The following is a 26,779-nucleotide window of genomic DNA, read 5'->3' as shown; positions in this document are numbered from 1 at the left end:
ATAGATACACTATTCAAAATGAATATTAGTGGATCGTGTTCAAGACAATTGTGGGGAACTTGACACAGTCTCTAAAAACACTTAGAAGTCATTGTAGAAATGGCTCAGAAAAACCCAAGTATATTGTAAATCACTTTTTTTTTGTACTGTACCCTGCTATGATTGAATGCGCTGCTTACAAATAAATGCAGTATATACTTAGTTATTCATTAAGCTTTCACTAACCTACAGTATTTAAGTCCAGTTTCAACAGTATTGAAGAAGCCAGTTGGAAAGCTTACAATGATGAATGTAATTAAGGAAATAATGTTCAGCGAGGACCAATATCATTCTATATATAATCAGAAGAAATGTGTGAAAATAGCTATTAATAAACACAAAAACGTGTGAAAAGTAAACATACATACAGTGGTCACACATTGCTTTATACAGTATATATCAACTTTAGTGCAATTTCACTCAAGTTTATGGTTTGCTTTGCATATTTTATAGTTCTTGTCTTGATTTAATACAAGTGTGGCATGTTGTGTTAATCATTTCTACATTTATTTTGAATAATTATGAAACTTAAATCATTTTGATACTTTTTGTAATTTGAAACAAACTTCGATTTGGAGTGCATCTGATTTCATGGGAAACCCATGCGGTATTTGTCTTAAGATAGGATTTGCAAAGCTTTTCCTAAAGGTAAAGTATATAGTTTCTGCACAACTAGCTGTTTTCAAACACGTCGTATGAATATACAGCCAAATTTGTTATGTTGGGGCCTAGTTGGGCTGCTCAAACTATTCACCGTTTGGTGCCGCTAGAGAAGCAGAAATTACACACTTCTCCTTTAAGCCTAATAAAAATATCAAAGATCTTAAAGCTGCAGTCCGTAACTTTTGGCGCTCTAGCGTTTAATAAACAGAACTGCATGAATATATAAACACTTATTATATACCGTATTGATTCAAGATTAGACAAAAACACAGTTTGGAAAGTGGATTCATGATGTACTTTAATCATTATTATAAATTTTGAACACCAAAAAAAGTTACGGACTGCAGCTTTAACGATTTTTTTTTGGATTTTTTTTTAAACATTTTTCAATTTGTGCAATAACCTCTGTAACTATGGTACTCTCACATTTTTACATACACATTATTCATTATTACAGTTCAATACGACAGTCATTTGAAATAAAAACCATTGAAACTCATCATGTGCTCATTATTTGTTCACGAAGCACGTGTAGCTTGATCCCAGTCATGATGCCCTCGACTGTAAGACCTGTACAATAAAGGGATATTGTGTAGTTATCAATGAAAGAGTTAGCTAGCTTTCGTCTGTGCTTTTAGCGCTTCAGTAATCTCACTGATGTCTGCAGTGGATTGCAACTCATTAAGACCAATTACATGGATTATGAAGGAGCGAGCCGTACCAGGCCTGTGCACAACCCTAGTCCTGTTTGTAACATAGGGGTTCAAATTGTTCATTATTCAAAGGATGGGGGGGGCAAAATATTTAAGTTTAAGTTGATTAGCGCAAATCATTAAACTTAGTATAGGTTTACAAAAGATTCTCATTAAGATCTCTTACTAATTGTACTATAATAATAATAATGTTTAGATTTATTACAGCCCATTTTACTTCTCCAAAGGCCCGTTCATACCAACTGTAACGATATGGTTTTAAAAATCATTCTTAATATAAAAGAATAGCAGAGCGTTCACACAACTATAATAATAATGGCACAGAGAAACGATATCGTTGGAAATGGAATCATGTTTTTTTTTTCAGCTGATAAACTATAAAAACACTGACAGCCAATCAGAATCCACCCTGCTTTTAAGAGCTTTAGCATTTAAAGTGGCAGGCTACAAATCTGAAGCGCATGCTTATAATAAACTGAACGATATCATGCATTGGTGTGGACGCTAATATAGTTATCGTTCTTGGTGTGATATGTTTTATAAAAAAGAAAGAAAAAAGGGGACATGTTGATCAGATTGTAAAAATAATATGCATTACAATTGTTCATAGTAAGACCAGTTATGTGTATTTGGAAAGGGCCAGTTTTGATCTCATGTTGACTATCAAACCCTGATAACTTGGGATGAAATCAGCATTGAAAGAATCACATCTACGTACATCCTTACTGTAAAGAAGGATACAATTATATTATGTGATAAAGCTGACATTTAAAGGATTAGTTCACTTTAAAAAAAAACTTGCTGATAATTTACTCATCCCCATGTCATCCAAGATGTCCATGTCTTTCTTTCTTCAGTCGAAAAGAAATTAAGGTTTTTGATGAAAACATTCCAGGATTTTTCTCCATATAATGCACTTTGCTGGGCACCAAACGGTTCAAGGTCCAAAAGACAGTTTCAGTGCAAACTGCAAACTGTTCAAATGGCTTTAAACGACACCAGACGATGAATAAGGGTCTTATCAAGCGAAACGATCGCTCATTTAAAAAAGAAATAACAAAGTTTAAGTTTTATAAGCTCAAATGCTCGCTTTGCTCTGTTCTGTGTGACTCTCCTGTTCGAACTCGTTCATCAAAATGAACGAATCTTTTTCCGAGTCAATTCGTTCATTTCGTTCGTTAAATGAACCAAATGACTCGAAAAAAGATTTGTTCATTTTGATGAACGAGTTCGAACAGGAAAGTCACGAACAAGCATCACAGAACAGAGCAAGGCGAGCATTTGACATTATTAAACTTAAACTTTGTTATTTATTTTTTAAATGAGCGATCGTTTCGCTTGATAAGACCCTTTTTCATCGTCTGGTGTCGTTTAAAGCCCTTTGAACAGTTTGCACTGAACCTGTCTTTTGGACCTTGAACCGTTTGGTGCCCAGCAAAGTGCATTATATGGAGAAAAATCCTGGAATGTTTTCATCAAAAACCTTAATTTCTTTTCGACTGAAGAAAGAAAGACATGGACATCTTGGATGACATGGGGGTGAGTAAATTATCAGCAAAAGTTTTTTTTAAAGTGAACTAATCCTTTAACACAAATCAGAACATTTATGAGAACTTATGAATGAATCTGAGCTTGATGTAAGCGATGAAGAGAAAGATCAAAGTCATGACTGTAAGTGCGACGTGGTTCTGCCACAAACCCCAGGATGAGTAATCGATTCCCTGGAACGTCAGGTGCTGTTCTCCTGTGCAGCTGTAAAATATAATGCACCGAATATGTAGTATAACGTAACAAAAAAATCAGATACACATATACAATACCATTCAAAAGGTTGGGAATATTTTTTTTAAAGGTTTTGGGAAAAAGTCTCTTATGTTTACCAATGTTGCAATTATTTGAGCAGTAAAAACAGTAATATTTTGAAATATCATAACAATTTAAAATAACTGTTTTCTATTGTAATATATATTAAAATGTAATTTATTCCTGTGATGTAAAGCTGAATTTTCAGCATCATCACTCCAGTCTTCAGTGTCACATGATCCTTCAGAAATCTAATATGCTGATTTGATGCTCAAGAAACATTTCTAATTATTATCAACGTTGAAAACAGTTGTGCTGCTTACTATTTTTGTGGAAACCATGATATATTTTTCCCAGGACTCTTTAATGAATAGAAAGTAACATTTAACAATATTGTTTTATATAAGATAAACTGGCACAATATACACAATTCTACACCTGTAGAGACTATTTACCACACATATCAAAATATATATAACATATATTTGTACATACATGATTATGTCTGTTGCAGGGCCGCTCATCACAGCAGAGACATTTCCACAAAAATTCAGCCCCAAAAACTCATTTATCTCCAATGCCTGTTCAAATGATTAGACCAACCATCATAACAATATCACCTCAACAGGAAGTCTTTCGGTCGCTCAGATGTAGAGAGTGAAAGTTCATACCTCAAGCCCGTAGCGAGGGATGCTGAGATACTTCAACCAGGACAGCCAGTCCATGATGCTCTTCAGGTTAACCAGCAGACCAGAGAAGATCTGGACACACATTCAGTTAAAGAGGAAAGAACAGGCCTTCTCTGCGGTTAAAACACTTGTTCTGCAATATGTACTTGCCATCATGAAGATGAAGCTGATGGTCATGAAGATGTTGGCCACCGCCACCACTGATTGGTCGGCTGAGATGGCCATGGCCATGGCCGCCGCCGTACAAGCCACCAGAATCACTGTCAGCATGAAGATGAAGAACGCTGACGCTGTGGGTTTTAGCCCTGCAAAACAAAGACATTTTCAACATGTTAAAACAATTTGATGCTATATTATTTTTTCCTAATTTGTAGGCTAAATGTAGATACCGTGGGTTATACGTTTACAGAAAACATGAGGATTATGCAATCGTGTGCTGCCTCAAAAATGACCCGAAGCGTTTAAATAAAAAAATGTTAAAAATCGTAGCTTCATCGGAGTGGTCCAAAACTTGGTGACTTTTTTGGTACTTGGTATATGAACACCCAAAAAAATTGGGGAAAGGATTTTAAAAGTCTAAGTGGTCGTAAAAAAAAAAAGTCACACTCAGGGTCTTCGGGTCAAAAATGACCCCCATAGGAAATGAATGGGAAATTGGCAAAAATGTGAAAATACAGAGTTTTTTTGTGCATACAATCTACAAAACAGCCAGGATGCAGAAAAAAAGCACACAACAGTGAAGAGGTGAATCTCTTAAAACAATGGGTGACAAAAAATTTTCCATTTGTTCTCTTTATAATGCAATGTTCAGGTTTGACTGTATTATAAAGTAAAACTGCCACTTAAAATTACCATTTAAACCAACCAAAAATTTTTTTTTTTTTTTTTAATTAAAAAAAATGACAAATATAGTCTTTGAGAATCTGTTATTATATATTCAAATCAAAAACCTGAAAAAATTAAACATTATGTGAAAAAATCACTAGAGTGTTTCTACCATAGGTTTCTACTGTAACAGAGAGCTGTAAATCCACTAGTGGTAAAAATGTGCTATTGCGTGATAAAAATGCTCAGTGTGTCCACCAGATGGCTCCGATCTCATTTCAAAAATTGCTTTCATGAGGTCTAGACTTGACTCTAAAATGAAATACAGCTTTAATAAAAAATGTTTTTTAATTATATATATATATATAAATGTTCTATTATATTCAATGGGAAAAAATGGGTCTTAATTATTGCATAAATATTAATTATAAATTATAAAATTATCTCAAAACACCAAAAAAGAAAAGAAAAAATATTCTTGAACAAAAATATATTTCATTGATTTTACTCAAATAAAATGTATCTTAATGCCGCCCTCCGGGTCATTTTTGACCCGAAGGTCCTGAGTGTGAGTCTAAAATGAGGAACCCCAGAGGGTTAAGCGTGTACAATGTTTACCGATCATGAAGTAAATAACACAGGTGAAGAGTATGGTAGGGATCGTGCGCTGAGTGATGATGTCAGACAGGATCTTAGACAGGAAGTAGACGGACACTCTGTAGTATCCACTTGTGTATTCATGACTGCAAAAAGAGAAAGAGTCACAGAAGACGCACACGAGCCTGCACATACACCACATAGAGATACGTTTACACGGAGGTTAAGTACAGAAATAATGTTCATTATAAAAAATACAATTAGAAATATAGAAACATCAAATGATGTATGAAATCTTAAAAATATATACTTGATTCTAATTTTTAATTGTACTTTTTTAAATATATATTTTTCATTTTTTAAATTATATTTTAATTATCATAAAATACATAAATTACCATTATAATATAAATAATGAATAATAAATATAGAAACATGAAATGATGAATGAAATCTTAACATTTTTTATTCTTTAAAAAAACTAATTTCTAATTATATTATTTTAATTATCATAAAATAAATAAATTACAATAATATAAAATAATACATAGAAACATGAAAATAGTGTATGAAATCTTAAAATATTTATATTTACTTATAAAATTATATATTTATCATTTTTTGAATTATATTATTTTAATTAACATAAAATAAAAAAAATACAATTATAATATAAGACAATTATAAATCAATAGAAACATGAAATGGTGTATGAAATCTTTAAAAATATACTTAAAATATACATTTTTAATTATATATTTTCCATTTTTTTTACTTTTTTTATTTTAATGATCATAAAATATATAAATTAGAATTATAATATAAAATAGTTCAAAATAATAAATTGACGAAACGTCTGAAGAACATACATAAACAGTTTGCGCTCCGCGATGAAGAGCTCGGCTGCGGAGAGTGTGCTGAAACACTGATTCGTTGTGATGAAGAACAAAACACCAAACCTGAAAAGAAAATTGAGACAATTACATGGAACTACAAAAAAACTAAAATAAAGTGAGTACATGTATTTTACTCAGTGGAAAGCTGCATGCCTTTTCTAAAAAAATGTATATATTTTTATAAACTTAGTACTTTATGATTCATTTATTTTAACTAATTACTTTTTTGACGAATTGGAGAAAATTGGCTAATCTGTGTAATTTGCATATAACTAATTTCATATCATGCGTTTATATTGTTTGCTATGTGAAATTTGTTGTTTTCAATGTCACATCAAAGGTGGAAAAAGACCTGGCATTTTAATAAGGATAGACTTTTTATAGCCACTTTAAATTAGTAGATTTATTCAAAGCTTTTAATGAATTTTTCACAAAATGATCACTTCACATTTACTTTATGTGTATGCATTACTTCTAATTAATTTTATGTAAAATAATCAAGTTAGATTTACTTAAATGATTAAGTTAGATTTACCTGTCAAATCGATTAATCAGTATGATTAATAACATCTAACAAAAGTTTGTAAATATATCATATATATATATATATATATATATATATATATATGTGTGTGTGTGTGTGTGTGTGTGTGTGTGTGTGTATTAGGGCTGTCAAACTATTAATCGCATCCAAAATAAAAGTTTGTGTTTACATAATATATGTGTGTGTACTGTGTATAATTATTTTTAATACATAAATACCCACACATGCATGTGTATTTAAGAAATATTTGCATGTGTATACTTTATATAGACTGAATGTAGCCTATATATAATGTATATTTTTTATAAATATAAACTTTTTATATATAAATAACATATTTTTCTTAAATATATACATGTGTGCATTTATATACAAAATAATTATACACAGTACACTACACACACATATATTATGTAAACACAAACTTTTATTTTGGATGCGATTAATCGTGATTAATCGTTTGACAGCCCTAATATATATATATATATATATATATATATATATATATATATATATATATATATATATATATATATATATATAACAGTGTGTGTGTGTGTGTGTGTGTATATATATATAAAACAGTGTGTGTGTATATATATATATATATATATATTATATATATATATACATATACACACACAAATATGTATTTACCAACTTTTATGTTAGATGCAATTAACTGATTTGACAGCACTCATAACTGCAGATTAATATACTTAAAACAGTAGATTTTTCTTAGTTTAACAGATGTTAAATGTACTTAAAAAAACTGCAAAACCTTTCAAAATAAATAAATAAGCAAATTTCACTATTTGTTATTTTTTCAGTAGTCAAAGTATTGTGCGCAAGTATTTGTTCTTTAGAGTATTTTCATTTTGTGGAATGTTATCAATCATTTGACTACATTAAACTAAAGCATAATATCATAAAAGCTTGTGTACTTTGCCCACCCCGAACAAGAATTAAAGCTTTATATACATGCACAATGCTTTCTAGAAAGGCATTAAAATAAAGTTATTTAATGCCACACAGGAGAGGAGTTGAACTCGCCTGTTCTGTATGCCACTCTGGTCATCTTTGACTCCGTAGAAGATGGCACCAACAATAGCAGCCATGAGGGTCGTGACTGCCAACTGCCAAACATAACCTTCATAATTCAATTCAACCTTCATATAAATGCCTCATTCATTCATTCAAGCAGTGCACTCTAAAACTGGCATAGATGATCTCAGTATTGATGACACATGAACATGCTTTCATTAATATTAGGTAACACTTTATTTTACAGTGTCCTTGTTACATAAGTTACATGTACTTACAGTAGTAATAACAGTAAATTATGCATAATTACATGCAACTAAGCCTCAACCAAATCCTAATCCTATAGTTAGTACATGTAGTTGCTTAATTTTACTCGGTACTTAAATATATAACTACACTGTAACAATGACACCTTAAAATAAAGTGTAACCCACTTTACAATAAGGTTCATTAGTTAACATATTAACGAACTAACAATGAACAATACATTTGTCACAGTATTTATGAATCTTTGTTAATGTTACTTAATATAAATCCAGCTGTTCATTGTTTGTTCATGTTAGTTCACAGTGCAGTAACTAATGTTAACTAATACAGCCTTTAATTTTGATAATATATTAGTAAATGTTGAAATTAATATTAACTAAGATTAATTAATGCTGTAGAAATATTGTTCATTCTTAGTTCATGTTAACTAAGGTAGTTAACTAATGAACCTTATTGTAAAGTGTTATCAGATACTATTTGGAATGAAATCTGGAAACAATAGTATAGGAAATAACTAGCGGCAAATCAAAATCCGCTTGATGGCTTTTGACTTGAACCACCCAAAACATCCTAGAAACCATTTAGCAACAATGCATCAACCACCCAGAATATAGCAAGCGCAAGGCAACGTGCTAATTAGCACCGCTTAACATCTTAGCATAATTTACTGGACAGAGGCAATAGGCAGAACGAGTGAGTTTGACAATAATCTCTTGACAGCGTATGAGTGTCTGCAGTGTGAAGGTCGTTCCCAGGGTAAAAGGCTAAGCAAATACAGCAGAGCCTTCAGCCCTTATGTTAACTCCAGTCAGGTGACGGTCTGGTAGACACTATTCTGTTATGCTTGTGAAAAATTATCCACAGTGCATGGCCAGAAATGATATCACTTCAGATCTACGAGGAGGGCGAGAGCAGGGTCACAACAGTCAGCAGATCCGCTTAGCTCTGACCTCGAGGAATAAGCCCAAAGCCTCTGGGAGCAATCAGCTGTTAATAATGACTGAATCGAGGGCTCCTCTGATGGCATTTGGTGGTTAATGAGCATCTAAACTTAAAGTCTCCGTAAATTCTCTTTTGAGGATCTGGATCTTAACTGTTGGGGCAACAAATCTTTGTTTAGTGTAATCTATTCCTACAAACTGAGCTGAATGCTCAGATCTCATGAAAACATGACCAGGTTACATAGAAAGAAATGAGATTATGTTTTGCATAAAAAATAAAGCCTATTTTAGAACTCTTAAGAAGATTTCGCATTATGACCTTTTTTTACTGGAATTATCATGCCTCCAGAGAGTTAAATTTTCAATTGTAAGACTTATAAGATATATATATATATATATATATATATATATATAATTATTTTAAAAATATTTTTTTATTCCTTATCTTAATCTTTGATTTGGGGGTGATACATTTAACATATTTATAAATAAATAAAATAATTAAATTTTGGTTTGATTTATGTAAATAATAATTATATATATATATATATATATATTGTGTTTACATAATATATGTGTGTGTACTGTGTATAATTATTTTGTATATAAATGCACACACGTATATATTTAAGAAAAATATGTTATTTATATATAAAATGTTTATATTTACATAAAATATACATTATATATAGGCTACATTCAGTCTATATACAGTATATACATGCAAATATTTCTTAAATACGATTGCGATTAATCGTTTGACAGCCCTAATACACACACTAATTAATACATATTTGAATATTTTTTATATTTTAATATACATTATACATTTTTTAAATAAAGTTATTTTACTAAATTATTTATTTACAATTATTATTTTGTATTTGTAGAATTTCTTATTTTATTTTTGGGTTTTGGGGTGATGCATTTAATATAATTATTATAAATAAGTTCTAACTAAGTTTAGAAAACAGCAACAGATGTCAGATGTCAGCGGTACCTGCGCTACTGACGTCTGCGGGTTCAGCATCAGATTCCAGAAGGTTCTCCACAACACCCAGTGGAGCTGCTGGAAGAAAGAGCTGTTGTAGGTGATGGCGTGACCTTCGGCTCTGATATTGCTGTCTTTGGCCCGGGTGATGCGTTCCAGCTCGGCTTTGATGACCCGTGCGTAACTGCAGTTTCTGTACTTGTCCACCAGCTGATCCTCAATACACTGCTGGCTGACGGCAGCGACTTCAAACTCAAAATCTGTCGATATTACACATGGTGTATAATGCAAGTTCATGTAAGTGATCACAATGCACCACTAATACAAAACATCTCTTTAATTATTTATAGCCAAGTTGAGTGTAAATGGCTATTTACTTGAAGGAAAACCTCGTATTGGCATTTTTGGCATGTTTTATATTATACATTAGCCTGGGAAAACCCAGACAACTTCCGGCAAATTTAGATTTGCTCTGAAAGTTAGTCTGGCAAAGAACTCATTCAAGCCCATTTCCAATCCGTCGAAATCGCGGCACCAATCAGAATGGTTGGGGCGGGCTTTACACGATGATGACAGCGCTGGGATTTTGAAGCAGATTTTGTAGCCTACATTACAAAGATGGATGCCGCCGTCGAACATCACTCGTTCGAATCAGCTATCGCGTCTGTTTTAAGCGATTTGAACGTTTCCTTTTTGTTAAAAACCGAGCAAAGAACAACACTCGGAGATGTTTCTCCGCTGCTCTGCATACGTCATCTCCTTCATCGCTCTGATTGGTTGTAGGTCTATCCGCGACGTCCGTTGGTGACGCCCCTCTGGAAATGATTTGTCTATGACGCTTTGCCAGACCATAACTCAGTTACAACTGACGAATGGTCTGGTTTTAACCAGGCTAATTATATATCACTCAACAAGCGAGTCTGACTCTATATAAATAGAAGTATTACCAAAGTACCTCCATTATTATGAATCTTTGTCACGTTGACCGCTGCGGAGCTCCCATTAATAACGTCCAAGAAGAAATCAGCTGGGTTATTATGATCTTCACACGCATATCCTAAGATATCATTGAAAAAACAAAAGTTTCATTCAAGTAGAGATGTTAGTATTGTGCTCCTGATATTCACATCTTAGAAGAAAGTGTCACCTCACAGTTCAGCTCTTCCAACCCTTGTTTTTTAAGCATATTTAAAAGCTTTTTAGGTTTTCGTATCGGTAAATAATGCGTACCAATGTTGGCGAAGTAGTCTAGAGCGTCTTGAGCGGGTCCGTGATAGACTTGTTTGCCGTTGGCCAGCAGGGTGAGGCTGTCGAAAAGCCGGTAGATGGTGTACCTCGGCTGATGAATGGACATGATGATGGTGCGTCCCTGACCGGCCATTCTGAAAAACAAACACACAACAGTGTTGAGACAACATCACTAAGATCATATCACTTTTTCAAAGGTAACACTTTAAAATAAAGTTCATTAGTTAACATTAGTTGACTACATTAGTTAACATGAACTGTTAGTGTTACCAGGGGCGTAGCAACCGGGGGGGACGGGGGGGACACGTCCCCCCCACTTTTAGAAACAGGTCATTCTGTCCCCCGCATTTTTTTTTACTCAGCGCCAATATTTCCGCCCGTGTTCTCTGATTTGTTACTTAGACTTGAGTGAGCTAACATTCAGCCAATCACAGCGCGAAGCATCTATTGGGCGCGTCTGCCATGAGCTTCAAATCTTTTGTTGCTCTTGCGAATTTTCGTGTTTGTTTAGTCGCTTTGCTGTTTGGCTGTAATGCACCCCAGAAAAAAAGCAGAGGACTACATCATTTTTTTCAAACACACACTGTAAGTATAATGTGTTACAGTATGTCGCGATGACATGAATCACACGTAAAGTTTCCTTGTTATGATTTAACCTACTGTAACGCTGTAAGACGTGTAAGACAGCAGAACCCGTATGGGTTCACGTCGCGCCGGATTGTGTCGAGTGTCTGTTAAATGCTCTCCTACTTGTTGCTTTGGATAAAAGCGTCTGTTAAATGAGACATAACAGATTATTCCCAGCAGGCACACAACGTCATAAGACGTTGATATTTGGTTAAATTTTGGTTGCGACGTCGGGTGACCAAAATTCAATGTAAATGCAACATGTCAATGTTAAATTGATGTCCAATACCGAATACATTGATTTAGGTTTTATTGATATATTTTTTATAAAATGTCTGTTGTATAAAATTACTGTAGGCTAGATGTAATCTGTTATACTCATTGAACACTTTTTTTTGGTCCAACTGTTAAGAAGTAAGATAAAAGTTATTGTTCAAGTGTAGTTTAACTGAAATATTGTAAATATCATAAAATATCTTTATTTCATAAAAAATAAAGTATAGATGTCCACAGTCCAAGTCCTGCAATATTTTTTTATTTCGAGTATGATTTCACAAAAATAGGTTGCTGTAAACTATCATGGCATGTTCCCAAAAATGGCACTAGGGTGCTGTAAAATGCCAATTGCTATTCCATCTAGAATGTATTATTATGAACATCACCTTTCAGTCCCTCCAGAAAAACGCGATTATGCGATCGCATGATTCAATAATCAGCCAAAGTCCGCATATTTATGCGGGGGCATTTTTTCAAATACGCCGCACTTTTGCCGTATAAATTGCCTATTTCCACGCAAAATATGCGGGGCTTGTATGATTTCATAATCCCCGCATTTTTGTTGCAAAAAAAAGTCACATATATCTAAGCAGAAAGTTGAAAAATGTTGCGTTTGCTTCACACGAGAGCAGCCGTTTCCCCCGGTTGCCATGGGAACGTTATGAAGTGACATAATGACTCGACATGAACATCATTGAAAAAAAAAATGAAAAAAAGATGTAAAACAGGAAACATTTTTTTCATATTTTATTTATTAATTTTTACAGAAGTTGTAGCATATTCCTTTTGTAAAGCTACAGAACTTGTTTGACTCATCAATGTTTTGTAAGTTTGAGCCATGCGTTTATTAAGGTCTGAAATAAAACAAGATTAAATATTCCAGCACTTTCTGTGATGTAGTATGTTTGCTTATCATAGGAAGTAATAAGAAATAGCTCTTTACATTAAGGTAGTAGCTTAGTGAGAACAGGGTGTTGGGGAATCACCTTTTCTCTCTTTTTCATCAAACCGCAGTTTTTGCAAGTTCCCGCAATTTCATCACATAAAATTGCAAATATCCTGCATATTCCATCGCCGCATAATCAAGGATTTTTGCCCCCACCAATCACAAAAAAACTCCGCATTTTTCTGGAAGGACTGACCTTTGGGTCACATCACCACACCATTTTGTCCCCCCCACTTTTATAATGGCTGCTACGCCCCTGAGTGTTACCATGTGTTAACACTAACATGAACTGTTAGTGTTATGTTAGTGTTAACATAAAGTGTTACCATGACAATGAATGGATGTTGTGAATATACAGGCCTCTTCAGCAGCAGAAGCACAGAATGAGCTGTACTAGCATCCAACCCGGTGGTGGGCTCGTCCAGAAACAGCACAGATGGGTCTATGATCAGCTCCATCCCAATGCTGGTCCTCTTCCTCTCCCCACCTGAGATCCCTCGGATAAGCTGCGTGCCCACCTATACAGACATACGTGCACACTTATGGTCTAGATCTTTTGTAGAGACAACATGGAATATTAGTTAGACTGCAGAAGTCATCAAAAGTTGCATTTTCAGTTGAATTTGGGGAAAACAATTGAAACATTTGTTTTGTTGCGCTATTTCAATAACTTGTTTGATTTGTTCATTGCAAACAGCTGGAAGTCTGTACATTTCGCCAATAAACCTGATTTGAAACCTGTTTATACATTTTAACCTAAAATATTTATGTTGGATAATAAAAAATGTTTCAGAACTTTATATGTACAACTACCTAAAATTATTTTATTTTTATCTTTTGAAGTAACAGCTTTCTGATGGTATTTACACTTTTTTTATCAACTTAACTCTCATCCTTCCCTCGGGTCATTTTGACCCGGAATTTTTCATTGGAGGGGTCCAAGACCCTTTCTGTCGCACTTGAAGCACGAATACACACACAAAAATTGAATGGATTCGAGGAGTTTTGTGGTTCACATTTAAAAAAGTAACAAATCCTTCCCTCGTGGGTCAATTTGGAATGAATGGAATGGGAGGAATCCTTCAGTACACACAGAAAAACCTAAAAATGCTCAAAATTAAAATTGCTAAAACTATACCAAAAAATTATTTTATAATGTCTACATGTGTCTGAATGCATACCGAAGTGAATTGACTTTAGGACCCAGCGGAAGGACTGGACATATAATGCCATCTAGTGGCTAGAGTCATGAAATATCATGTTATATTATTTTTTTCCCCACAAAGGATGGTAGAGACACACAGTGTAAGATATTTTGAGCTGAATTAAAAGGTTTATGCATGAAATAGTGAGTTATTTTGAATTTAAGTTGATGAGGAATGTGCTTAAATGACTATTTATTTATTGATCAAATCTAGCAATTTAAAGGTAAATAAAAAAAATCTCAAAATAAATTGCATTAAAAAAATAGAAAAAATATCAAAATGAAATAAAATAAGCTTTTTGAAGAAAAAAAATTAGTATAATTTTAGGGCTTCGGGTCATTTTGAACCACGAGGGAAGGATTTGTTAAAGAATGCGAGGAAGCAAGTAAACTAGACATACCTAATTTATCCTGGACAAGAAATGCTATTTCACCTTTGCATCTGCGACTTTGTTGAGGCCCAGCTCTGAGATGAGGTGGTTAACTCTCGCCTCCTTCTCCCTCGGACTGACTCGGGAAGACAAACGCAGTGCGGCCGAGAAACGGAGGTTCTCTCTCACCGTTAGAGTGCCCATCACAATGTCATCCTTAACATATACACACAAACCTTGCGTATAATGTATTGCTAGGAAACTCTATGCTGAATCCCAATATCCCATTCCTACACCTTATAAGCATTTAAGCAACTCATTTTAGACTCATATATAGAGCTCATTTCATGCATGCATTGTACCTGGACAACATAACCAGAAAGACATTTGAAATTAGGCGGCTGAAGGGCTCCATTGATGAGCACTTCTCCAGAAAGACCTGCAGGATCCTTCCTGGCTGCAAGTACATCCAAAAACCTGATAGATAGAGAGAAAAACTCCATTTGAGGATGATAACGTTGCATTAACATTCATCTGATCCCGTATTCCTGGAGGAAACTGTCAGGAAAGATACTCCAAAAGCTTGTTAAACAAAAAATAATCTCCCCTTCAATCCGGAATCCATTTGGCACTGATATCTTATTAAGATGTGAATTCGTCAAATATGTACTCACGAAGATTTGCCACTTCCCGTAGGACCCAAAATAGCATTTAAACCAGGTCTCATGATCCCACTGAAAAGGGAGATAAAAATGAGATTATGTTCATGTCACTTGCTATTGAATTCATCGGGCCCGGTGGAAACACTTATTGCACAGATGTTGTTATGCTAGTCTAAAAGATGTAGAGCGCCATATTAAATGCTACTCATCTAAGCAATGAATCTAATTGTCATTAAATTCCTGACATTTAAGAGATCTTAAATGGTTATCAAACTATAACACGGTTTAAAACTGGGTCATCTAGGTGATGTCGAGACCCGTAGTTAAACTGGGTTTTTCATTAGGTCAAGATCACACTTGACTGCATTTAACCCTGGTGGGTTTGCAAGCCAAGAGATCAAGAGATTAGACTCACAAACCCATTCATAATATCATATAATTGACACTAACACTATAGAGAGAATGTCCAAAGAAACTATGCACTTGGTTCTGGGAAATGTCAAGCTCATTAAGGAAAAGCATTCTAGTTTTCTGCTATCCATTGTTCTGGTGAACACACAAGTAATGCAGAACATGTAAAGGTAAAAAGGTTTTGTAAAGCCTCATGCCACTGGAGAATCTACTGAAGTTCTTCTGAAGCCAGAGAGAAAACCGTTTAAAGTTCCTGCGATCTCATAAGATAACTTTTGTACATTTCATATGATGGCATAGGAGAATTGTTTATTCCTGTGATGTCGTAAGAGAACTATCGTTAAGATCCATATGATAAAATCAGATCCAAAAGCACGCACATCCACAGCAAAACACTACGTTGCTCAAGTTGGGTGTAAAAATGTGAAAAATGTAGTAGACTCACACACAGATGGTAACGTTTCGAGCACGTAGGCTCTTCGTCAGACAATTAAAAGTTAAACACACCACCTTAAAGGCGGGGTGTGTTTAACCTTTGCCTACGTGCTCGAAACGTTACCACCTGTGTGTGAGTCTACTACATTTTTCACATTATTGGAGCCAAGGTGTGCTGACTTTTTTTCAAGATCCATATGATGCCACTAAAATGTTTTATTTTTTCAAACATTTTGATGCTAAGGCCCCCCAAATATGATGATCGCCTTGTGAAGCAAATACATATGCATTTATTTATATTTATGCATTCGTTTATATACAAGCTATGAATAAAATACAACCTGTTCTTGAATGCCTGTACATGGCAAGGAAAGATTTTATTTCTTACGGCTATAAACTAGGCTGTCATAAAAAAATTAACAATGCATCTAATGATTTCTAACCAGCGTTTCAAAAACAGAACAATGGAAATAATACAACTACTTTTAACGCCTTCAGTTATCTTATTTTTCCAGAATTTTTTCAGATGCCTTAGCACTCCAGTTTAAAAAACTCCTGCCATAGGAGAACCTTTTAAAATTCCTATATTATCGTAGAAGTTTAAGTTCTTATGATGTAATAGGAGAACCTTTTAAAATTCCTATATTATCGTAGAAGTTTAAGTTCTTATGATGTCATAGGAGAACCTTTTAAAATTCCTATATTATCGTAGATGTTTAAGTTCTTATGATGTCATAGGAGAACCTTTTAAAATTCCTATATTATCATGGAAGTTTAAGTTCTTATGATGTCATAGGAGAACCTTTTAAAATTCCTTTATTATCGTAGATGTTTAAGTTCTTATGATGTCATAGGAGAACCTTTTAAAATTCCTATATTATCATGGAAGTTTAAGTTCTTATGATGTCATAGGAGAACCTTCTAAAATTCCAATATTATCATAGATGTTTAAGTTCTTATGATGTCCTAGGAGAACCTTCTAATATTCCTATATTATCATAGAAGTGGTCTGAGTTATGCCATAGAATCTTTTTTAATTCCAATGATGCAATAACTACAATAAATGCAATAAAAGCTTAACCCGAGAAAGATGTTGCCAAAACTCAATGGAGGACGATCTTTTAACAGATTAAAGAGACTAAAGGAGCCCTGATCTGAATTATTATGACCTCTCTCTCTCTCTGTCTCTGTGCATGAGATCGACTCACTTGAGGTCTACCAGAATCTCTTTCTGGACTGTTGTCCTCTTGCAGATGGGTCCGCTCTTCTGATCTACTCTATAACAGATGCTATGGAAGCTGACAGTGGCTCCATGTTGCTTTTTCACGGGCCCCATGGCAATGATCTTTGACAAAGACATCCCATTTCTGCCCGTCTCTTCCGTGATTTGATCATGCTCAAAGACAACATTGTCAGTCATCTTCTGCCAGGTTTTCTCCCTAAAAAGACAAACACAATATGAATAAGAGAAGTGTACTTAGCTTGTATCAGGAATATAAACTATACCTCAGATTTTAAGAGTTACTGTTATGCTATTTTCAGAATTATAACGCTTAAATGTTCAATAAGTTTTTTGTAGCCTAGACTTTAAGGCATGTCTATAGAGACACTTTCAGAAATAAAACTCTCCTTTTAGAATGGGTTACAATCAGTCCCGGTCTCTCCATATGTAGCTTTAATTTTTTATATTCCAGTGTATCATGTATGAAATTGAAATGGCTATATAATTTATACGAATATGCGATTTTATATAATATCTTGTCTTTTTGTTAAAATAGCCATTATTTAATACAACGTGGCTGTAACACTTTATCAGCATATTTTTTCACTTCAGTTACAGATTACAAACAGGTTACAGTAGCATAAACATCCACAACCTTCAATCTACAGTATTAATATAACATCAGTGAAACATTAGAGAAAGATGCTTACCCTCCTCTCGCTGCTGCAGTGACCGCTGGATGTCCGCAAGTGTTTAAGCTGTTCAAGTATCAGATGGGAAAAATCCAAATCTGACTTGAGGCGGTGAAGCGGAGATCTTATATAGATGGAGCAGAGGGTGGGATTCAGTCACAGGCATCATCAGCGTTTAAACCTGAACATTTTCCTGTAGTACATTTACTGGGACACAATAATATAACATGTTAAATGATTCACATTGCAGCAGGACATTTAAATCAAACTTAAGTTTACAGGCCTACTAAAATATGCTTTTAGTAGCAAGTCAATTAGAAAAAAAATAATTGTGGTGCCTAATACCATGAGAAATGTGACGCACAACAACACTACTTTTAATGGATCCAATTAGATTGGACAGTAGATGCATCAGTATTTAAACACAGGTAAAAAAAAAAAAAGTTTAACCAAAGGAGATGTTTCTGGTGAAACTTTATTCACAGCTGCATTGTATTTTACAATAAACTGCATATCAATAATAGCAAAGTTAGGTCCAGATATATAGAGTAGGAAACACTTGTAGTTGTTTTACAGATTGTTCTAGGCAAAATCCATGCACAGTTGTGTTAACACTGAATGTAATACATTCTGACAGAAACATAATAACTGAAGAACAGCACATATGAAAAGAAACAAGACGCCTATCGTACTGGAAGCGCTATTGGACCTTAAAGAGGAAGACATGAAAAAAAAAAAAAAAAAAGGCTGTTAAAAGTCATAAATAAGAGGAAATGCTGAAGGAGAAATCTGAACCGAGATGCCGACTTGCTGAGGTCACGTGTGTATGGCTCTACAAATAAAATTCACTGGACAACATCAGAGATCATGACAGAAGATTTTTCAGCAGAATGTCTGCAATTACAACAATCATGTCAGAGGATGAATGAATTAATAAATGTTCACTTCTCTCCTGTAACTAGGAGACTTTAGAAGAAAAGATGTATTGAGATATAATATATATACATTCACATACACCATAAAGTTAACTGTCCATCATATACATTATATAAATAAAATAAAACAACCATCTGCACTTTGATCTATGCATTGTAGGGAAACCACTGAAGTGTACAATCTGAATAAAAAAAGTTTGTCTGGTAACACTAAACAAGCACACGTCACAGTTTAAAACTTTAGTTATGAACCTAAAGTTGAGTTCCTCATCAGAATAACTCAAGCATGAGAAATAAGAACAGACGTTTATGGACAAGGCACAGAAAAATCATGGATTTGTTCACACAATGGTCCTCAAGTTGGGTTGCGGATTCCATTTGGTAGTAATATTTCTTAGTGTAGCTTTAAAATTGCTGGTTGTTATTAAGCTGGAAGAAGTATATTCACACTAATAATAGGAGACAGAGTTACAGAAACGTGTGCTTGCACAAGGAATCGGAGTTCATATTTCAGTACACACAGTAGTCTAACTGTGAATATGGGCTTAGGAATACGCACAGCCATCAGACAAAGACTGTAGACCACAGAAATGTGCTTCTGCGCGTCACGCAACACTACAAAAAACAATGGAACCTCCCAAAATCTTAAAGTGCTTGGCAATCACGTTGTGACATTAAAATGTTGATTTCACTATAGCAAGGCAAACTATTCTAAAGTATTGTATCTGCGAAAGAGCAAACCAGAACTGAGGTCACCAAATAACTGTTAGCAGAACAATTTTCAAGACAAGGAAAACCTCAAAGCTCAGGAAAACTTTAACACCGTCTTAGACATTAATTCAATGCTTATTGTGCTTCTCTAGGCTAAATAGCTTACAATCATTCTGATGAGAGAAATCAACTCCAAAACCACATTAAATGTGGCTTCTGGCTTTAACGGTCTTTTTGAGGTGATCCTCACAGGATGGATAAGGAGAATATTGCACATTGTTTAGCTCAGATTAGTGAGTCGATGTTGTGTATCACTTAAACGATCAGTGTCTTGAGTTATTTATGCTTAGGCCCAGCGGCCACTGGAGACGAAACTGCGACTGAAGGAGAAGCTCACGTCAGAGCTTTTGTGTTTGCCCCAGGCACCGAACGGCACCACAATGATAGTGCTGTTGTCTTCAGATCCATACTGAAGAGCCTGAGAGAGACAGAAAAGAACCAATTAACTTACTACGAATCGTTTGCATGTTTAATCCTGCTGCATTCACAACAGGGACCAGAATAAATGAGTAGGTTTATATAATGGTAACAGGACGCATCACAATCTTCTTGTTTTTGCCGGACATAAAAAAAAAATGGTTTAGGTTAGGGATGTGCATGAATACTGGGACGTTACAGGGACGATCAATCATGAAAACGATGATCGGTATGACTTAAAAAAAACATAGTTGTGTTATGAAGCCTCAAGAATACTTTTCAGTCTCTGACACACAAAAAGTATTCTTGTCGCTTCATAACATTAAGGTTGAACCACTGGAGTCACATGGATTGTTTTAACCATGTCTTTACTACCTTTCTGGGCCTGAAAGTGGTAATAACGTGTCAGTCTATGGGGGGGGGGGGGGGGGTCAGAAAGCTCATGGTTTTCATCAAAAATATCTTTTGTGTTCCAAAGATGAACAAAGGCCTTACAGGTTTGGAACGATGAACTAACCCTTTAATGGTGGATGTTGGATTATTTGACTCACTTGTTCAGATATGCGCTGTGCGGCCTCTTTAGGGTCGTTACATTGGTTAATGACGTCACAGATCTCCTGACTGTTCATGATGAAGTTGATGCCATCAGTAGTGAGTGCCAGGAAAGCATCATGGACGTGATGCAACTGACAACACAGGTACACTTAAATCAATACAACTTTTTATGTTAAAAGTATTTATGTTAAAATAAAAAAAAATGATAATATAATTCTAGAGAGAGAGAAAGAGAAGACATTTTGTATATTTAAAGTGAATTTTAAAAAAAAAGCTCTCACTGAAACTCTCTTAGTCTCTGGTTCTGCGATGACACCTGCCGTCTTGAGGTCGAAATCTCCAATGCTGCGCGTCATGGCCAGTCTGCCGTTGACATTAGGCTGACCCAAACTATTCCACGTAATAAAACCTCCAGTCCTGCGTATCCTTCAGAAACAAACATGTCGATCAAAAGAGGTGCTCTCACAGTGCCTCAATCTGCTTGGAGAAACTAGTGCTCCCAGGGAAACTGTACCTCTCTTTTTCATCCTTTCTCTCAGGTGTGTGATCCACAGTGAGTTTGAGGGCCTTGCCTTTGCGGCACAGCATGGCACGGCTGTCCCCCACACTGCCCACCACCAGCTCGATCCCATCTCTCAGCAGAGCCACTGTGGCTGTGGTCCCTGCACTCAACAGAGAGGCTGTAACACACCAGAGACCGAGGCAGAATGGTTAGTTGTGATGCGCTTAAAGTCACCGATACAGAATAATCCGCAATAGTGAGTTTTTGTACAATTTTTTTAATCACACACACAGAAACTAAAAAGCTTTAATTCTTAGTCCTGTTCTGAGAAATGCACATAATTCTAGTGTACTGTACTACACAATACTGTGCATATTTAATAAATATGTACGCAAAGCTTTTGATAAAAACGTAAACCGAAAACAAAAAAGAGGGAGATTCCAAAAGAGATGATGCACTGGATTGGTCAAGGCAACCAGGTAGCATTGTGTCTTTTTGACTAGCTATGGCACATATGACAGTAAACACCAGTTTGGTTTACAAAAATTCATTAATAGCATAAAAGCAAACAGCTTTTCTTCACTGGAAATTACTTTGTTCTCCCACAGTAAATATCTTGTGCTTTTCATTTCTACAACATCAAATAAAACTAGAGTTATCCATACACAGAAAACAAGCTCTGAACACAACAACAACTAACTAATCATTTTCCAGCAACCAACACATGTGAAGAAGACAGAGCACAGTAAAGGAGAGATAAGAGAGAAAGACAGAAAGGAAAAGAGAGAGAGAAAGGTCAGGAACCTTCCAGAAGTCCACGCAAGGACCCGCTGGAGCAATCTAGCCCTCCGGCCTCCATAAAGGTAGTGCAGAGCTGCAGCTCTTATAGGGGGTAAGCTGGGTCCGCGGCTGTTGTAGATATAACACGCACACACAAAGGGCAAGATTGGACATGTCACGCAGCAGGCCACACTAGTGGGCCGCACACTACATGAATAAGATGGGCCTGGCATAATCGTACTTATTCTAACAGCATTTAATATCCTTATTAACACACATGAATCTAACAAAGACTATTTTAAAGAAAAATGGCAAAAGCGTATTTTTAAATATGCATTAATATGATATACTGGGGGTGGGAATCAAATTTAATATTTGATACTATTTCAGTTCAAGGAGTCATGATGTTGTTCGAAATAATTCCTGATGCATTTTGATTTTTCACTGGATGCAAATCTTTATCAAGTTAAGGTACCTTGTAGGCAAATTTTCTGTAAAAATGAACAGTAATAAAATAAATGAGTAGGGCTGTCGCTAACGATTATTTTGGTAACCGAGTAATCGGTCGATTATTCGAGTAATTGATATTTTTCCGTGGTAATAAAAATAGACCGCGTTTTTTGCACGTGCAAATTTGTTATTTCAAATGTAGCAAGCACGCTCATAATAGAAGCGACGCGGCGCGCTCGTTTTTCCAGGCGCGCCTCTGTTCGTGGTTGCATAGCAACGAGACGCCACGGGAGAGCAAGCGCTTGTGGAAAGGAGAAAGCGGTACGAACTGCGCTCTCCATGAGGACGAGGAAGTATCAGCAAAGAATTATTTGATTTCTATCCCTTGCATTAGCTTTACTACTAGATATATTTATGGAGATGAGAAATAAAAAGCCGAAGCTGATTGTTTGGTTTTTGTCACATGACCTATTGAGATGAGATGTTGAGATGTTTTTTGAGCGCAAAAAACGAGATATGTGAACGGCCCCTAAAGTGGACTCGGGTGTGGTTGTATCGGGGTAGTTTTACGAGTAGCCTACATGAGCACAGTATCGGACCGACACCCGACTACTGGTATCAGTATCGGTGCATCCCTATGTCATTAATGTTAGTCTGTCAAAAAAGCAGTTCTAGGCTTATTCTTGGCTGGATAACTCTTAGCAGGTTTAAAAAGCCCTTTTAAAATTAAATATGAACACCATTTTGGATTAAATAAAAGTACAGTCAAGTCAAATAAAACACGTTTTATCTCCTGTATAGTTTGGTAACACTACAATAAGAAGATAGATACCATTCATTAACATTACTTAATGCGTTATCTAACATCAACACATTGAGTGAACAATATATTATTAATTAATAACACAAAAGAAAAACATGAATAATCCTGCTTAAAATTAAGGTTTCTGTTTGTGACCAGTTCAAGGTACGTGCTGCAATAATCATGTCTTGAATATGTTGATGGTATGTCATATTTGTATGTCTCAAAATGTCCATTTCTATCCACAAAATTTGCCAGAAGTCATGGTTTAACACTGAACAACGAGGCAATAATATGGTTCAAATAAAGTATCAAAAGCAAGTAATCATATGGTTTTACAGAACAACACTGTTAAAATACATAATATAAACGGTCATTTTCTGTACATTATGTATTATAACAAATGCCTGCAGAGAGCGCCAGTGGCCTGGTGTTGTCACACTTTACAACAGATCAAATCCATCCTTAATACTGGCCAAATGACATTTAACTCAAGTTTATTTAATCTTTAATATGTGTTCACTTCTTTATGATAGAAATGCTACAGCCACTGTAATTTCTTGAGCAAGAACATGTGGACATCAAAACATTCAAACTCAGACCGAGGGTTTAAACTTCTATTTTGAAATTGTGATGAACAGTTCGTAATTTGGAGAAAGAATGTCAATGCATCTAGGAATCAATTTTTTTTTACCCACCCCTAGTATATACAAGTGCTATCTTTATGTTAGGATGGACGCATTTTACAGAGCCAAAGAGAAGTCTGTGAACTATCACGAGAAGATTATACAGGCCTTCGCTGCTCTGCATTAGGGATCACTTGTTTTTTTTTATTAAACAAAAATATTTCTTTAGACTACATTGTCATGTTCTGCTCACAAACGTCAATTTGGCTCTGTTACATATATACCTAATGCATCAAAGCAATACTTAAGCATTAAGACTCTACAACTGAGCTGAGGGACTACAGAGTATTATGTATTCATGTAACATGCATGCTTTCAAAAAAGAATAAATCAGTGAAATAGGACCTACCATCTGCACTGAAGTGAAGATGCCTGGCTAACGATTTGTCCAGCTCAAGGAATGCCCTGGTTAAAACTAACTCCAAGTTATTCTCCTCCTCTGCAATGTCTCTGAAACAAAAATCACCAAATGCAACATAAACAGTTAGTTATTCTAAAACACAGATTCCAAAGCCCATCTCCTGAAGGAAACCTCTGAAGCTTTATGTTACTAAACATACGGCTTGAGCCTCTATGTGCGCACAATCGTGAGTTTTTCTAGTAGCCGGATGCATATTCGTGCCAACAAAACTGGAGATTTTTATTCAAATAAAATAAAACTCCCATAACAGTCATTAAACGACTGATCCTTACTTAATATGCTTCTCCATGTTCTTGTGGCAGAATTCAGCAGCCGCTGCACCCCCGTGCCCATCAAAAACGGCAAAGTACATTATGTTGTCCGTCATCTGCGATAGTTGAAAGCGGTCTTCATTCTCCTTCCGCTGACCAATCAGTGAGGCACAGCCGACCTTGGTCAGGCTAACTTTGGGAATGAGTTTACCATAGCGGATGCTTGATGGAAGCATGATGGGCTCATCGATGCGGTTGTCCCAGATCCCAAAGGAGTCCCAGGTAGTCGGACAGCCACTGCCGTCTGGATCAAAGCGGGAGTTACTGCACCGTGGAGATGACGGAGTGTGTAGAGACCGTCTCGGGTCTTCCTGATGGGCGCTGGTCAGGCCGAGGGCGGCCCTGCTGCAGACACGGGACCCGCTGAGCGTGGCATATCGCATGAGAAGAGCCACTGACATACTCCGTGGCTGGACACCACACTTATGGAACAGGTGGGAAGAGTCCGATACAAAATGGGACCCAAAATACGCTTCGAAATTCAGTGCAGAAAGTGTGTCTTGAAGAATTTACAGTCTTGACCAGGAGTTCTCTGCAAAACAAGGAGGAAATGAACAAATGAATGACTTGCCTTTGTTTTAAAACTAAATAGCATGTTTACAGCCCCTCCCACTTAAGTCATTCAATAAAAAACATTGTATAATACATGCCCAAAAATGCTGCCTAGGTAGTCGATACTCAGCAGATAGACAGCCTTTGTTTAAACACTAAACAGCGGGTTTACTGCCTGTACCAGTGGAGTCATTCAGTAACAAGGTTATACGCAAATGTGCCCCACCCCCTATTTAATTCACACAAGATGTAATAGATTATATACACATAACCTGCGAAGACAACATCAATACATTCATCTAAAAGGAGAATAACCCAAAATTAAGACACACGGGCAAATAATCAACAAGTTAAAAATGAAAAAAGAGTGTAAATAAACATGACGCAACACTCCGCTTATATAACAGCATGTTAGCAATGCTTTCAAACAGCTCGTTAGTGACGTTTTAAACATAACTAGTAACGCAAAACAACTATATAAACGTATTTAAATTCTACCAGAAGAAGCTTATTAATGATAACATTAATCACAACAAGCAAAATGGAGATGAATCCTCGAGCTTTTCGGCGCTCGAGCTGCTAGCAAAAACGGATTCCGCGACAACAAAACGAGAATATTGTATAATTTCTAGATTTTTATTTACTACCTACCTTCAAATTGTGTGATAACAATGAATTTCGATTTTTATTTTTGTTTATTCTAACGAGTTAGTATATGTAATATACTATGGTAATAAACAGTCGGTCATTTCTTCTCAGAGTCGTTTCAGCTTAGCTCTGCACCGACCGCCTCTGAAGGAAAATACCAGTGAACCAATCAGAAGCCCCCGTTTCGTCGGTGGAGTTCAATCAGTTGATTGGCCAGATTTCTGTGATTGACATGGATCTAAACCAATGATTTAGGAGAAACAGTAGTTTGGCACTCAGTAAATCATGTAAAAGAGCAAAAGAGCGAACTGGTTTAAAAATTATTCACATACCACCGCCAATATGTTGTTTGTCTCAACTTGATCGCACACAGACAAACCTAGCGTGTATATGTGTTAAAATATATGTATCGACATGTAGATCTTGATGTAGGAGAGATGTATGACATATCGCGTACAGAATCGATTTGTCACCATTTATTTTCGTTGCATGAAAATAGATTGAATGTTGACTTTTGTTCGTTTTTAGTCCATTATATTTTGTCAAACACATTCTTTTGTGCCTCCGTGGAAGACTAAGAGAAAACTACACAGAATATATTTTTTTGGGTTGAAATATCCCTTTAAGTTTTTGTTTCGTTTTCCAATGAACTTTCCTCATTCCTCAACTATTATGTTTTCTTTGTTGTACATTGAGCCAATTACTCAATTGAAAACATTTGTAGATATGATTCCCAAACAGTTTCACTTAGTGGTTTCGTTTATGCTGAAACCAGCGGGTTTGCTTTCAGCCTACTTCAGTCACCTATAAGCTTTCATCCAGTTCACATTATGGACAAATCTG

General features: G+C 35.5%; 2 protein-coding genes across 2 annotated transcripts; both read right to left on the bottom strand.

Annotated features, from left to right (window-relative positions):
- Positions 1–2,098: 2,098 nt before the first annotated feature.
- Positions 2,099–18,341, bottom strand: abcg2d (ATP-binding cassette, sub-family G (WHITE), member 2d). The gene is made up of 17 exons (XM_056253559.1): positions 18,125–18,341; positions 17,401–17,631; positions 15,359–15,418; positions 15,047–15,161; positions 14,748–14,900; positions 13,470–13,627; positions 11,243–11,394; positions 10,968–11,069; positions 10,022–10,272; positions 7,823–7,905; positions 6,199–6,288; positions 5,351–5,475; positions 4,058–4,212; positions 3,890–3,979; positions 3,714–3,799; positions 2,994–3,167; positions 2,099–2,176 (listed from the first exon to the last, which is right to left on the bottom strand). Exons 2-16 carry the CDS (start codon positions 17,610–17,612, stop codon positions 3,020–3,022), a joined length of 1,980 nt encoding a protein of 659 aa, XP_056109534.1. The 5' UTR covers positions 17,613–17,631; positions 18,125–18,341; the 3' UTR covers positions 2,099–2,176; positions 2,994–3,019.
- A 1,492-nt stretch (positions 18,342–19,833) lies between these two features.
- ppm1kb (protein phosphatase, Mg2+/Mn2+ dependent 1Kb) lies at positions 19,834–26,060 on the bottom strand. The gene is made up of 7 exons (XM_056253557.1): positions 25,940–26,060; positions 24,698–25,268; positions 24,354–24,454; positions 21,299–21,464; positions 21,066–21,210; positions 20,781–20,915; positions 19,834–20,230 (listed from the first exon to the last, which is right to left on the bottom strand). The coding sequence occupies exons 2-7, from the start codon at positions 25,135–25,137 to the stop codon at positions 20,099–20,101; spliced, it is 1,119 nt and encodes a 372-aa protein (XP_056109532.1). The 5' UTR covers positions 25,138–25,268; positions 25,940–26,060; the 3' UTR covers positions 19,834–20,098.
- Between the last annotated feature and the right edge of the window lie 719 nt (positions 26,061–26,779).

Source organism: Rhinichthys klamathensis, unplaced genomic scaffold (assembly GCF_029890125.1).
Source record: "Rhinichthys klamathensis goyatoka isolate OS25496 unplaced genomic scaffold, OSU_Roscu_1.1 h1tg000107l_1, whole genome shotgun sequence".
Lineage (NCBI taxonomy): Eukaryota > Metazoa > Chordata > Actinopteri > Cypriniformes > Leuciscidae > Rhinichthys > Rhinichthys klamathensis.
Note: the sequence above shows the minus strand (reverse complement) of the source record. Positions and strands in the feature narration are given on the sequence as shown.